General features: G+C 38.1%; 1 protein-coding gene across 6 annotated transcripts in view; it reads right to left on the bottom strand.

Annotated features, from left to right (window-relative positions):
• Positions 1 to 204: 204 nt before the first annotated feature.
• The window catches only part of frya (furry homolog a (Drosophila)), a 54,478-nt gene continuing 38,912 nt past the window's right edge, over positions 205 to 15,770 (bottom strand). For 3 of the 6 annotated variants that reach the window (XM_058799470.1, XM_058799471.1, XM_058799473.1), the window contains 19 exons: positions 14,800 to 15,401; positions 14,572 to 14,669; positions 14,320 to 14,490; positions 14,046 to 14,186; positions 12,667 to 12,846; positions 10,172 to 10,342; positions 9,911 to 9,985; positions 9,659 to 9,829; positions 7,602 to 7,805; positions 7,259 to 7,402; positions 5,932 to 6,110; positions 5,566 to 5,806; positions 5,112 to 5,261; positions 4,859 to 4,957; positions 4,701 to 4,784; positions 2,922 to 2,939; positions 2,562 to 2,672; positions 1,817 to 2,022; positions 205 to 1,445 (listed from right to left, as the gene is read on the bottom strand). In XM_058799470.1, the coding sequence (XP_058655453.1) occupies positions 1,187 to 1,445; positions 1,817 to 2,022; positions 2,562 to 2,672; positions 2,922 to 2,939; positions 4,701 to 4,784; positions 4,859 to 4,957; positions 5,112 to 5,261; positions 5,566 to 5,806; positions 5,932 to 6,110; positions 7,259 to 7,402; positions 7,602 to 7,805; positions 9,659 to 9,829; positions 9,911 to 9,985; positions 10,172 to 10,342; positions 12,667 to 12,846; positions 14,046 to 14,186; positions 14,320 to 14,490; positions 14,572 to 14,669; positions 14,800 to 15,401 (3,304 nt within the window). In that variant the 3' untranslated portion in view covers positions 205 to 1,186. The remainder of the gene's footprint in view (positions 1,446 to 1,816; positions 2,023 to 2,561; positions 2,673 to 2,921; positions 2,940 to 4,700; positions 4,785 to 4,858; positions 4,958 to 5,111; positions 5,262 to 5,565; positions 5,807 to 5,931; positions 6,111 to 7,258; positions 7,403 to 7,601; positions 7,806 to 9,658; positions 9,830 to 9,910; positions 9,986 to 10,171; positions 10,343 to 12,666; positions 12,847 to 14,045; positions 14,187 to 14,319; positions 14,491 to 14,571; positions 14,670 to 14,799; positions 15,402 to 15,770) is intronic. The other 3 variants (XM_058799476.1, XM_058799474.1, XM_058799472.1) reach the window with 2 other exon arrangements.

The raw sequence follows: 15,770 nt of genomic DNA, 5'->3' as shown, positions 1-15,770 counted from the left end.
AATGCATGGCTTGATTTCAGTTATGATCCTCTCATTTAAGGTTACCTTTAAGAAAAGGTAATATAAATTTTATAATTTAGTTCAACAATAAAAATAACAACAAACAAACAAACAAACATGTGCATCGTAAAATCATGGACAATTACAGATCTAAGAACAGACACATAAGTATCAATATAAAAAACACCCACTGACTAAACAGACTTTTTTTTTAATTAATATTATTTATTGATCTTTTTATTGCATGCACACTTTCATACAGCAGACAGAAAAATGAAACCATAAAAATAAAATCTTACAAGTATGGGCTACACTCCCACTACTATTTACAAATGTATCTTTCATTTAAAATAATTTCTTATTTCATAAATATCTCTATTTCTTCTTATGGTACATACCTTTGCATGCTTGGCCATTTCAATAGACAGTATAGACAGAATTCCATCCTATAAAACTATACCATTTTATGATGATCTTTCTTTTAAGAATATAAATAAACCTTCTAGGAGCAACTAAACAGTAGAAAGACATTAGTAAATTCAAACACCCCCATACATAAATAAGTGCTTGATGACCCTTTTATGCATCCAGGTCTCTCTGACAGTAGCATTGCATTGTGTTAGAGACATTCTGTCTGTACGGATAAAAGCCGAGGCAGGGGTGCGCACGGTGAAAAGTCTGATCTTGTTAAACATTTTTTAAAAAGCCACATTAACAATGGCTTTCAGATTTTATTTGAAATAAAAAGCAAGAACAGAACATTTATCTGTCATCAAGTAGCTGAGAGCACTGAAGTTTCAAAACATTCTCTCTAAGATGAAAAGTTTCACTTAGTGTGAGGCATTGCACATTTTCCCGTAACGTATAATGGTAGATGTGAGCAGGAGGAGCCATTTGTGGAGCTTTGGTATACCTTTGATGCCTGCAGTAGTAGAGGCCCCTTTTCAGAGGCAGGGGGCGGCCCCTTACATACATAGTAGTGCAAAAAAAGCCAAGGATTTGACTTCTTTTTGTGTCCCCTGTTGCGTTTTCTAAGCTATATTAGCTGTACATCCTTGAAGCTCTTAAGGTGAGCAGAGGCAGGACAGTGATGAGTGCACTAGGGGAGAACAATGAAGGCAGCAGCAACTTCAGACAGGAGTGGTGGAAAGAAGGCCAGTTCCCGCCTGATCCCTTAAAGTTGGACTCAAAGGCTGATGCCGGTCACGCTGGAGTCAGGAAGGAAGGCAGAGATGGCCCGGTAGCCCTGTGCCCGTCGAATCATGTCTCGGATCTCGCAGTTGAGCTCAGTGAGTCGGTTGCATATCTCAGACAGGTCTTGTTTGGAACCAACCAGGGCAAAGGTTCCCGTCTGACCCAGAGTTTGGTGCCGGAAATAGATGTTGAGTAGAGTCTGAATCTCATTCTCAGAGCTGCTGCCGAAGATGTCACTTGGCCACATTTTCCTGAAACAAAGTGAAAATACAAAGCACTGCATATTACTCCAAATGCATTCATTTTCTGTTCCTGAATAGGTTATCAATAAATTGAAAATGTAAAGGAATAGTCCACCCAAAAAAATTCTCCCTCATGTCGTTCCAAACATCTCAGTTTCATTTCCCATTGTATTTTTTGTCCACACAAATGAAGTCAATGGGAACCAAAATGGTTTGGTACTGTAGAAGATTCTTCAAAATATCTTCTTCTGTGTCCCACAGAAAGATATGAATACAGTTTTTCAGTAAATGATGACAGTTGAATTTTTGGGTGCACTATCACTTTAGGTTCCAATATTAAAACAGTAAGCGGTAGTCATTTCTCCTGGTGGGCAGTTTACCTGCATTCCTGTATGTAACGGATGGCTCCGGAGAACTCGTTGGTTTTCAGGCTCTCTAGAATGGCCTGCACAGCAGCCTCAGAGGAGCTGTAGGGGGATTCAGCGGTGGGATCTCTCCGCTCAGCTGCTGGCTCATCGGCCACTGAGGCTGCTGCTGCCCGCAGGTTACTCCTCAACTCACTCAACTCCCTGGACATGTTCTGCAGCTAAAAGGGAGAACATTTAAACATGTATGAACCTATACCATTTTAATTCTTTTCTGAGAAAAATTCAACCCTTGAAAGATACAATAGCTGTATCACAAGCACAGGAGTAGTTCAGTAGCTTTGTGTTAGTGCCAAAAAGTTGCTCACAAAGATTTCTCTCATGTTTAAGTTGGTCAGGTGGAGTCACCATGCCGACCAAAAGAAAGCTGCTTGGTTTGAAAGTGACTTTATACATTGCTAAATTATTGACAATGGACCTTTTCTGTCCCACAAAATAGCACTAAAATAGTAATAGGTGACTACACCTTAAAACAAGGGTGTGAATTATGTGGCAACAATTTAACTAAAATAAGCAAATTAATTAATAAGTTGTGGGAACAAATTCTTAATTTACTTAATTTGTTGCCATAAGATCTTTTTTTTTCTGTGCATGTGATTTTAGGGGCTCCGTCCTAAATAAGAAAGCTTTGCAAGCTAGACTTTTTCTATTCCACTAACAAATGTCAAACTCAGGTGATGAGACACTGATGTCAACATACCTCCGGGACAGATTGTATAGCGTGAACTTGGCCAATCAGTTTACAGTAAGACTGAAAAAGCAGCAGCAGTTGAAAGTGGAGTTTGTAGAGTCTTTGACAAAGCTCCAGTTGCTGTGAACAAACATACATAAAATTAACACCAAAATCTTTCTTCTTTAAATTTTCTTAGCATATAAGAAGTTACAAAACAGTTACAGCATAGGAAACCAAACAAATCTTTAACAAGGATACAAGCGTGTTAATGTTTTCAGTTTAAAAGATATGAGGCCTGTGAAACAATTTGCCAATGTTCTGATAATATGGGCATTTGGAACAAGCGAAAAAGAAAAGATGAGGTTAAAAAGATTTGATAAAACTTACTGCAAGAGATTCCATTTGCTATAAAGCAGGCATTGCAAGACAAAAGGTGAGAAGTGAGAAGGAAGAGAAGTTTTGAATACAGTGTGAAATCATGCAGCACAGTGGCACATGCAATATAAAGCATGAGCAATGGCTCCATCATGCATGAGCAGAAAAAGTGAATAGACAAGCATAGAAAGAAAAAGGGTCACAACTACGCCCTCTTATTTTTATTTTTGCACAGGGACTGTGCTGGGTACAAAAAAAAAATAATACAAAAAAAAAATATTCAATAAAAGGATGCAATTGGTACCATATGCCTTTTTTATTGCTTTAACTGGTTATGACTGGAAGGGATCTTGAATGGTAGACAGTATGGATATTGTAGGTTAAATTTTAGAGAAAGAAACTTCAGGGTTCCTTTAAACTTCAAAGCCCAGCATAGAAAGACCGTCTTATCAAACATAAGAATAGGGGAGCGCTGTTGTGAATCAACACAGCACAGGCTTAAAGGGATAGTTCACCCAAAAATAAACATTAGCCTATGATTTACTCACCCTCAAGCCATCCTAGGTATATGACTTTCTTCTTTTAGACTAATACAATTGGAGTTACATTTAAAAAAGTCCTGGCTCTTCCAAGCTTTATAATGGCAGTGAATAGATGTCGAAATTTTGCAGCAAAAGTTGGTGAATAAAGGCCTTCTTAGTGGAATGCGTTTGTGTAAAAATAATACCCATATTTAAAACATTACAAACAGTAATCTCTAGCTTCCACTAACTGTTCTATGTTCGTTCACTAGAGAGTGGCGTTCCAGCGGATGACGTAGGATGTAGGTGTAGCGTAAGCTCCAGTGAGAATATGCTAATCTCACGAGAACCAAGTTTTGCTTCCATTAAAGGAAAACCAGTCTCCACTTGGCTTATATCGAAATCCTCCAATATTTTTCTTTACAAATCTTCATTTTGTACTTCTAATTTGTGACCAGTGTTTTGTTTTGCTGTCTCCACTATGCTTCTGCGTTCATCACTTCTCACTGGAGCTTACACTACGCCTACATCCTTCGTCATTTGCTGGAACGCCACTCTTTCATGAACGGGAGTACGACAGTTAGTTAGTTTCTTGCACAAATGCCTCCGTGAGGAGCACTTTCTATGATAGATTTATGCACTTTTTTTGCTTCAAAATCTTGACCACTATTCATTGGCATTATAAAGCTTGGAAGACCCAGGATATTTTTTAATATAACCCCTACTGTATTTGTCTGAAAAAAAGAAAGTCAAATACACCTAGGATGGCTTGAGGGTAAGTAAATCATGGGGTGATTTTCATTTTTGGGTGAACTATCCCTTTAAAGTTAAAGAGCAGACAGATAGAAAAGAGATGTCACTCACAGAGCTATCACAGAACAATCGAAATGCAGAAAATATAAGAAGACATTGAAATGGAATCTGAAACACATTTTGGTCAACTAATCTCACTCATATCTCAGGACATAACAGACATTACAGTGCCATTAATCAGTAGACAATGCAGCCATACTAAAACATTGACAAAGAAGAACTATTTTTCACAAGGGAATAAAGAATGACAGAAACGCATGCAGTATTTGTAGTAAACTGCCACACTGTAGTTTAGGTTTGCATCAAGTGTTAGACAGCAGAACTGTTAGTTAAAGCTCCAGTTTGCAAAATGTTGAGATCTTGATCATGTACTTCAATAATAATGACATTCCTTTATACATATCCTTCATTCCTTAGCTTCTCTGGAATTGCTGACTATCCAGCTGAGGTTTCATACCTTCTCCTCTATTTCAGCGGGCTGATAGGTGATCACTCCATCCCCAGTGCATTTGGGGAAACTGGCCTTGCAGTTGCGTAGCCACTGAAAGAGTCACAGGCATTACAGTAAGTTGAACAGAACAAGCTTTAAGTAAGATTATGCTTTATTTTACATACTGATATGACTGCCTCCTTTTTGTTGTTGTAGGTCTCTAAATACTCCTGCAGCTCTAACACACTAAACTTCATCTTCTCCAAGAGCCCATAAGACACAATCTGAAACACATATTTAAGAGAAAAATTTCATAATACGTACATTGCACACATACACATTGAACGGGAAACTGAATTGAACACTAAGACTGGTGATTTACTAATTTGTATTCTGGATATAGCATTGACATAATTCATATTCAAACTAGAAACTCACAGTGTCTGCATCGACAAACAACGTGGGACATTCGGAGCAGGATGTCAGCATCTGGGACGACTTTACAAACTTCGCTCCAATTCCATGAAGGCCGTCGCCAAGATAACCAGCAGCGTCACAGGTCAAGGTGCAGAACTTGCTCTGTATACTCTGGAGATCAGAAACAACACATCCTGTTTAATTTGTCCCAGACCAGCATGTTGTCAGTACCAATAGTACAGTATATAATCAAAGACATGTCTTTGTGTGATGAGCCAAAACTCTGTGTGATGAGCCAAAGAAAAAAATCCAAGTTAATGAATCAAATCGACATCATTTGACATGAACAATACAGGCTGCAACACTTAGAAAGGTGTCAGTTGATTAATTTCACTTTATGATCTTTGTTGACGCTGCTTGACCTAAATCAACATAATAAGGACCAGTGACAACCTACTGTCTCTCTATGAGTTACCTGAAAGAGTGAGGAGAAGACTTGGAAGGTGTAAACCGCGCAGGAACCATCCGAGTCGGCCACCAACTGGTTGAGATGATTGCGCCAAGCCTCCTCGGCATCATCGCACACAGTCGGCTGGAAGGCAGCCAGGATGGCGGAGAAAAAGGGAGAAGGCGGAGGGGAGGAACGGGACTCTAGCAACAGCTCTTCCTTTTCCTCTTCTGCCTGCGCCACAGAGCTCTGCTGGTCTCCAAACCCACTGGAGGAAGTGAGGGATAGAATTATGTGGTGAGGAAGAAAAAGTTCAAACATCAGCTATGAGAAACTTGAGATAAGTCTGACTTTTCCAGACAGAGTAATGTATGTTGAGAGTTTGAAGCTTACAGGCAGTACCTGGGTACACAGCTTGTCTCGTTGTCAGTAAAGAAGTTGTTTTCCTTCTGGGGTGTGTCTGCTGTTAGGATGTCAGAACAACTAAAGGCAGGCGGCGACTCGCAAATGCAGAGTGAGATATCGTTCTCGTTAACAATGGCTTCTTCTTCTTCTTCAGCTGAATCCTCAGCCTAGATTTAAACAGGATTCACAATAAGTAAGAAAAGCTTGGTAAGTATTTATGGCAACAAAAACATTTATTGTGAAAAAAATATAGTAAGAAAAGATCAGATTACGTGGCTGAATTTCCCATTCTGAGATATTAAGATGGTATTAGTGACAGACTGACTGATTAATCGTTAATTAAACGATTGTCTTTTTGATAACTTCTGTAGCTAAAATACAGAGGTGACTCCCCCAAATGTCAGCTCCATAATTTACTAACCGCTAAACATTTTCTGTTGTCAAATATTTTTAAAATTGATCTAAAATTTTAATTAAAACACTGATTTATTTAATACATTTATTTTAATTAGAGTGGTTGATGAAAATAAACTAAAAATAAAATAAAATAAAAAATAAATAAAATGGTCAACCAACTCTGTATTATTTAAAAAACCAAATACATATATTAATTTAAAATATATGTATATAAATAAACATTTAAATAAAAAACATAAAACAATGCATATATTTATAAATAAATATTCACTAACCTTTCAAAACTAAAACTCTTCATGCTGAAAATCGTTTCTCTTTTTTTTTGTAATATTTTTAATAATTTTCAAAAATGTCAAATTCAGATATATTAAGAGACCTTTAAAAATTGGAGGACCAATATCTGATTGGTCTGGTCTCATGTTAATGGCCACAGGCAATGGGTACACTCTCTTTATTTGCACCCCTAGCATTTAGCATGCGAGTGATGTTACAGCCCTGCCACCCACAGAGAAACCATACACATTGCCCTAGTGGCTCATCCAGAGCCTCTTTCTGAGACTGTGGTAGACAGTGGTAGGCCTCAAAGATGAAAAGCGGTTAGCAGAAAAATGGTTAGCAGATACAAACAGGGAGCTTTTGGAGAGCAAGAATTACTTGCCATGCTGCTTTGCACATTAATCTAATGCCCCCGTCCTAAATAAGCATGTAATAGAAAAATAGTATCAGCCAACTACTCCCTAAAATCTACCCATGCTAAACCAGAGCCAGGCAGATAAAGCAAGCACAGAAAGAGATTTCGTTTTCAACCGTGTTAACGGAAAAACTCCAGAACAGAAGTGCGGTATGAGTAGGAATGTGTCTGCCCCCAAAGATCAGCCATTTTGAAGCTCTTATTCACCCGATGGTTCGAGCCCTCGGGTACTGAGATCTCAAAGCTGGGCGTTGGGGTGGAAAGAGGAATTGGGTCAGCTTGAGTGTTGTCAAAGGAGATGGGAGGGGAGTCCATGGGGTTTAGTTCCTCAGTAGGAGACAGGCTGACATTCTGAAATGAGCAATTTAAGAGAGTTTAATTAGATTTCTATCAAAAATACTGTAAAAAAAATCAAAGGTTTTCTGCCTCTAAAACAACTTTTCTTTCACAATCCAATCAAATCCTGATAAATAAAATCCTGCCTACAATATTTCCCAATGAATATGCTGTGTACAAAAAGGTGTAAAAAAAATGAACAAAAATGCATTACTAGTTGAGAGGCTGAGAGGATCTGGCTGGCTGTGAGGGACTCTTCCTCAGAAGATTCGTCAGAATCATCATGGACGATTGGACACAGGCTTGGCGAACTTCCTGAGAGCTGGCTGTCCTCCTCCATTGGTTGGGCTTCAGCCTGGTCTAGACTGTCAATGGAACGCCTCCGCGCACCCCAGTTGAAGCTGTCAACTGTCTCACCCTGTCAGAGAAAGAGTGAGAGAAATAAAGAGTCCTCTGAATTGGTATATGGCACACAGCCAGATTTCAAAACGCACACAGTCATAGGCTACAACATGCTGTATATGTGAAGTTGCTCAATCTGTGAGTTTGTTATATAAGGCTATCTCTCCATATATAAAGGATTAAAGGAAACCGCAATACAGGAACACATTTCAAAACATTCTCATTCTTGTAGAGTAAGTAATAAAGTGCCTGAAGGCCATTTCTTTTGGAGGAGGCTCAAGTTCTCACTGCAGCCACATGCCTTGACATCAGAGTCAAGAGTCAACATCCACATTCCTTCACAGATCCAGTTCAGCAGTTTAGAAAACGCTTTCCTTTGGCAACTCAAAAAGTCGCTTTTACTGCACTACTTTAATCATTTTCTTTAATAATCATTCTTGACCAAAACAAAATGGCATATATGATGACAACTCAAATTTATCCAGAAGGGAGAATTTATTTAAAAGGCTGAATCTGCCCTTTTAAGTGTCTCTGTGGCATTGCAGCTTCAGCAAATTTGGAGAATGACCTCAATGAACTGACTCTAATGATTTCATAAGAGAGTGTAAACTAGAGACGGCCAAGCTATTAAAATACAGACACACTGAAATATAATAAGAAAACGCATAAGCAGCGACTAAACATCTATAGAGGATAACCACCAATTCATTTTTACATTTTCTAAAAAGTCTCTTATGCTCACCAAAGCTGCATTACTTTGACCAAAAATACAGTAAAAATGCTAATATTGTTGAATATTACTAAAATTCAAAATAACAGTTTTCTAAATTAATATATTTTTCCTGTGATTCCTGTGGCAAAGCTGAATTTTCCAGCCACACGATCCTTCAGAAATCAATCAAATATGCTGATTTGGTGATCAATAAATATTTATTTTTATTGTCATTGTTAAATGACAATAATGTTAAAAACACATTTCTTTTCTTGTGCTTTTAATTCTCTGTAATGCATATGTGCTTACTTGCTTTTATTATTATTATTATTATTTATTTTAATTTTTTTACTTTTGTAAAGCACATTGGCCAACTAAGGTTGAATTTAAACGTGCTTTAGAAATAAAATTGAATTGAATTGAATTGTTGAAAACAGTCAGGGTGCTTAATATTCTTGTGGAAAACGAGATACATTTTTTTCAAAACAACAGCATTTATTTGAGATTAAAATCTTTTATAACTTTTTTAAATGCCTTTACTGTCTCTTTCAAACAGTTAAACATTTTATAGACCCCAAACTTTTAAATAGTAGTGCAATTTTAAAATAAATAAAAAACAAATACATAAAATACATAACACATTCTGTTGCAACCTAATTTTATCAATGAGGAAATGTCAAAATCATTTATATTAGAATTTCATCTGTCCAATCTAAATGTGCACATTTTAATGAATCTGTTTTGATGTGCAATTGTATTTTGAACTTGCTTAAAACAAAATTATGTTTCCAGGCAGAGTTATGGACATGCATCACAATGCACAGCATGTGAAAAACACAATATCATCTTGTCCTACGGCACACAGCACAACACTGGTGGATTCCTGTGCTTACCTGCATCTCCTTGATGGCACAGACATAAACAAGGAGAGGAGAATGCATTACAAAGAGTTAAAGAAAGTTACAGTGGTATTGCGCAAACAGTGCAACAGTTTATTTCTGACTGATACTTTGCAAAAGTTTAATGCTCAGCACTGCTTTCCCCAAAGGTCCACTTTACTGCAGTCAAAACAAAGTTTGCCCAAGTAATTTGGAAGTCAAACGATCTCACAAGAGGGAATCGATCATTTTGGTTTCGTTTTTTAAATTTCTGCTCACCTCTCCATCTTCAAGTTCCACATCCAGGAAGTCAAAGTCTCTGAATACACGGAACTGCTGTTCTGAAGTGGTGTCATCCATGTTTTCTGTGTCCCGTGTGCCGTCCTCAGAGGACACCAGACTGGGCTGGTGCTCAATCAGGTCCAGTTCCCCACAGGATGAGAAAATCACCTGTAGGAAGTGCTTAAGAATGATTTATGAAATATTTTCAAATATTTAATACTGAATGGACAACATATATGCGTCACTTACAGATGGGTTTTTAGTGAGTCCAACTTCTTGGCCACACAAGGTTAATACATTCACCAACTTCTCACGAGTTCTTTTCTAAATTGGTAGAAAAATCACAAAAAATATAAATAAAATAAAATAAATTAAGTGTAAATAAAACAAAATTATAAAAAATAAATTAAATATTAAAAAAATAATTGAATTTAATTGATAAAATTACATAAAATAATAAAGAAAAACATTAAATTATAGGAGATATATAAATGCATATTTAGTGCTCACCTGTGAAGATTGTGGTCGTTTCCAGCTGACAGGCACCAGCACGTGGTTGTTTTGGTAGGAGCCCGAGGATGTAGAGGAGGTACTGCGTGTCACAGTAACCCCTCCTCCATTCTTCCCATCTAGCCTCGGAGAAGCGTGAAGCTCGTCATATCGCCGGCCAATCACCGGTGTCTAAAATACACACAATGTCACACACCATTAAGCCCAGGGATTTCACGTCTGCTCTTTTCTTTTCATGTCATGAGCTTGTGGCCCTCGGCCCAAAAGTCTTTATTCCAGCGCTTTCCCTTCGCTAACGTCAAGTTGCCTCAGATCCCGAGCAACAATTCAGAACCTGCTGGAAAAAGTGGATGTCTGTTCTCAGTGGTCCTACTCCTCTGTGTCTCGTAGCGGAGCTTTGAAAAACAGAACTTCAATAAAGTGAGCCAAACAAAGCTTGGGGGAATGTCAGGATTTCCCTTATTGAGTTCACCTGCCCTTAATTCCTGTGAAATCCGTTCTGCTGGGATGGAATAGAGCATGTTTTGAGTTCCCTGTCAGTTTTGAGGCTTTTTCCTACTGTCTCGCCCTCTTGCTAGAGGCTAAATACATCCCAGAGGTATTTGACAGAGGGCAGAGGAGTCTGCTTTGAGACTCTAGAAGGGCTGTCCAGCTCTCGCCGCTCTGGATGCAAAGCGCCACAGCCGGACTGACATCATTTCCTGGAATTCATGCACTACACAAATAGCTCCCTGTTTGGTTCCCACACTTTAACAAGGCCAGGTTGTTCATATTTCCAATACAGAAAACCTAACCTTCAGGGTTTGTTTAAAACAAATGTTACTGTACAATAATAATGACAACAGAGGACAAAACTACAAAAAATGCATGACTCCACCTTGGAAAATGTGGACAAACCTATTGAGGTCCCAAAAATGGTACAACAAAATGTTTAAAGGGGTCATATGATGCTATTTTAAAGATCATTATTTTGTGTATTTGGTGTAACAGAATATGTTGATATGCTTTAATGTTCAAAAAACACATTATTTTTCAAATAATGTACACTAATATAGTTCCTCTATGCCCCGCCTCTCTCAAATGCGTCGCTTTCAACAAAGTCCCTCCTTCCAACAAGTGCAGTCTGCTCTGATTGGCCAACTGACACAGTGCATTGAGATTGGCCGAACACCACAAGCACGCGTTGGAAATGTAACGCCCCTTACCATAATCACAAGCTTCAGCTTTCAAGTTTGTTTTACCATCAGTTCAAGCCCGAGAGGGGAAGAGAGTCGCGTGACAGACACAGTGATGATGCTCATATGTATTTGCAGTACATAAGCCGCGGTTAAGACGATTTCTGACGGGCTGTACACTCCACTGTGATGTGACCCTGTTCCCCTCACACACACACACACACACACACACGACGCATTACACACAAAACTCTGCATTTGAACAGTCAATAGCAAATACTTGAACTAATAACAAAACATACTTACAGTCGCTGATTCAGAAGCGCCAGATTGTCATAGCAAAATCGGAATTGACCCTTTTTTTTTAGAAATAGCCTTGTACTCTACTAGGTTCACAAAACCGTCGTCCATAAAATGCGTTGCACAAATTCGAACATTTGGGTTGTGCCGTTGTGTTGTAAACAAATCTTAACCAATGATTCCTAATTGCATCTACTTTCGGAAGGCCAAATAAAGTGCTTTTGCTTTCGCATAGAAACACACAGCATCTCCCTGACATGGCTGCATCAACACTACTGCAGTTACTGAAACCACGCCTTCATTCTTTGCGTGAACATTTGGGCGGCATTACGCGAATATTTCCACATCGCGACGTAGACATGTGGGGGCGTGTTTGAATGAGCCGTTTTAGGGGGCGTGGACGAGTCTTAACTTTTATAAAGAATATCTCTTTGGGTTTGAGACTTTAGTCTTTGCAACTTTAGGGATCTCATCTATGCACGAACAGCTTGTAACACTCCAAAGAGAAAGGAAAAGAAGACTTTTTGGTTCCTTCAAAGTCAAATGATAAAAATAATATCTAATAATAAAAATAATATTTAGTGTTTTTTTCAGTCTTATTTTTCCTATGTTATGCATTTAAAAGTACTATTTAAATTAAATAATGTTATAATACTTTATAAAATATAATATAATATATAATTTAAATAATCAACTTATAAAATAATGCAAATGGAAGTATGGGAATTATATAGTGACCAAAAAATTTTTAAAACCATTTTTATCTTCTCCAAAATCACCACTCATCCTCTTAACCAACTTTATGAGGTGCATCCTGGGATGGTTTTTAAATAGTACTGAAGGAGTTTACATGCATTCTGGATAGTTTTTGGTTGCTACAAAACTGATTTCAAGCATTTATGTACAAGTTTCGGGGTTTTATAGATCATGAGAAACATATTGTAAATTCATTGTCCAAACTTTTGGCTTGTACTGTTTAATGACAATAAAGAAAGGAAAACAGATACAGATATGTCATACCTCTGAAATGTCAAAGTGAAAGTCAAGGGTCTTTCCAGGCAGGGCTTTGGAGGGTGTGTCCCAAACACGCCTGACATCCACAGTGGATGCGTTACTCTGCGGGGACGAAGGCGAAACCAGACTAGCCGAGCGGGAGACCACCAGCTTTAATATGTTCAAGGCTTCCTTCCAGTGTGCAGTCTGAAGTCACAGAAACAAACACAAAACAGAACTCAGTTATTCTCAAAGGACACATTCAGAAACTTGCTCACCTCCCAAAGCATTACATACAGTCAATCCATCTTCACGAGCAGTAACTGTCTCTTCTTCTGCCGAGATAAACACACGACCGGCGAGAGAAGCAGTAGTTCAGAGGAGCGTCTTTGCTGTGAGGCCACACTGAAGGCCTCAGTAATGTGGACAGCAGCCAATAGGACTGACTGTTTATAGACTACTGCTGGGTGTGCCTTTGGATTTATAGCCCTGGCACAAGGTCATGTTTTTTAATTCTCTTTTTTTCTCCCTCTGAAGGAAGGGTTGAGAGATGGAAAACCAGTGGTGTTACTAAGGATGTAAGACAGCTTGAAGTTTTACAGTAGAAATGCTATAAAACACTATTATGTCATGAGTAAATTTAGGCTGAATGATATGAGCCAGTTAAATGCGATCATTGAGGATAATTTTAGAAGTGTCCACAATAAATATTGTTTGAAAATCTACAGAGTGTAAAATGATTACTGATTAGTTATGTCTTTATGTTGTGTTTCCTTTAACAATTCGATTTCCATTCAGTTTGATTCAGATTCACAAGTTCTTGATTCTAAATTGGATTCAGAGTCATTTAGCTATGTTTCAGTTACCATTATCTTGCAGTGCAGTCTTTTTATTTCATCACATTCAATACACACTGAAAATTCACATTTACAACTATTTTTTTGTAATGGACTGTAGCAGTGTTGGTATTGTTAACTAAAACTTGAACTATTAATATATAAAATACATTAAAATAAAATAAAATGAAATAAAATAAAATATAAATATTCACTGAATAAATAAAAATTTTCTTTGGAAACTAACTGAAATAAAATAGGTTGAATTTAAAGTATTAAAATTACAAAAACTGGAAAAGATAAAGCTAAATAGAAATGTAAAAAAAGAAAAGAAAATGTTAAAAACATTTATAAAATGATCAAAACACAAAAATTACAAAATTAAAAATTGAATTTAAAATGATAAATGAAAATGATAATTAAAGCTCATTCAAAATATTAATAAATACTACAATATTAAATAAAATACATTGCATTGTAGGTCATTATGGTCAAAAGCATATGTTGATTAAAGTTGTGGAACAAATTCTATAAATAAATTCTGTATGTGATAAATTAAAGGAGTCACACCTGAACAAACTTCTCTATGGTTGTTGAAACCTCCATGTTGAAGAGTTTGGCTTGAATACCACTCAGGTCCATGTGACTCAGTAGACTGTAGATGATTTGCAGAAGAGTTTGTTGCATGCTGGGTAATCCTTTCTCCAACAACTGTTTACAAAACACAGAAAGTTTTCCTGAACACAAAGTATGTGTATGTTTCACATCCTTGTCTTGTTTATCATACTTTTTTCATGAAAATTTCAAATGTTGTAAGATTAACTTTTATTTGCCATCTTCCTACCTCCGCCATGTAAGTCACCATGCTGAGTGTGCTGTCACTGAATGCTTCATGCAGGTAGCGGCACACCACATTGACCCAAGAGAAGCAGTCACGGGTATAGGAGTGCGTTTTGTACAGAGTCATCACATGGGCAAGGTTGGACAGCTTGGAGTTCTTTTCCTCAAGGCAAACCTGTCAATCAAAATGAGATGCAGATTCTCTGATTAGCTATAAAAGTGCATTTATAGTGTGGTTGAGGTAACAGTAACAGACCTGGGAAATTCTCTCAGCCACGTCCTTGCAGAATTGAGTAGGTGAGTCAAAGTGTAACACAAGATGGGGGATGAGGCAAAGCACGTTCAATGGGAAACCTGAAAGGTAATAGCAGATTTGTTTTCAAAATCCCACTTAAAATGAGAAATGATCATGAATTTCGGTGGATTAATTGAGAATTATGTTAGAAAGGTACATTTAGCTGGTAGAAGAAATGAAAAGGTCTACCTTTGGCTTGTGAGGTATCTACCACAGGTAGGCGTGAGACGGGTGTGAGCTGGCTGAAAATCTCCAAGGTGAGTTCTGTGGTGTTTGCAGAGGTGAAGCCCTTCAGAAGCAGCTGCTGAAGCCCAGAGAACTCCTTCCATTTTAGCTGGATCTGGATCTTCTCCAGCTTTTCTCTGTATTCCTGCTTATCCAAAGAAATGTGGCCTAGCAGCTTCCCTAACAACCTGAGGGACATCTGGTACTCAAACTCAAAGTCTGACTCCATGAGTGACACCACTGCCCAAAAGATGGTGGCCAGCAGGTTGCGAGGATGGTTGGCGTTGGTTGGGTCGGTGGAGACCACGTTGTCTCTGGAGGATGATGAGGACAGGGATCTGAGCTTGGAGATATTGTTCTGGTGATGGTGGATTCGGTCCAAGGTGGCGCTCCGGGGAACCTCGGAGGAACGTTCAGGCTCGCCGAAGCGCTTGGGAACGGAGTAGCTACGCTGGTGGCGTATTCGCTCAGAAGTAGTGCCTGATCCTGGGATCAGGTCCAGCTGACTGGTGCTTTTACGGTTTAGTGTTAACTTGCTGCTGGATGGAAGATCCGGCGAAGATGCCCTGCAGGAACACAGACTGATCACTAAAAGACATCGAAGCCTCTTGGACTTTTGATCGTGAAGTTAGAAGACTCTAAACCTTTAAAGCCTACTCTATCATATTTCATATGCAAATTTCTAAGGCTTCTAAATAATCAACAATTATTATCAAAACTTATCGAGGAACATACTGTATTTCTGTCAATAATTTTTTTTTTTAAATTCGGACTGTTCATGATTATTTCATATGTCAGGCTTTACATAAATCAAGCATATAGCATTAGTTCTGGCAGGTCACGTGAGACAAGCTTGCATCGGCTGACTCTCAGCTAATCACGTCTACCTAAAGGAAAACAACACCTATCATGGCATTCCTATATAAGGTCTATTC

The sequence above is a fragment of the Onychostoma macrolepis genome, chromosome 15 (genome assembly GCF_012432095.1).
Source record: "Onychostoma macrolepis isolate SWU-2019 chromosome 15, ASM1243209v1, whole genome shotgun sequence".
NCBI lineage: Eukaryota > Metazoa > Chordata > Actinopteri > Cypriniformes > Cyprinidae > Onychostoma > Onychostoma macrolepis.
This window is presented reverse-complemented; position numbering and strand designations above follow the sequence as displayed.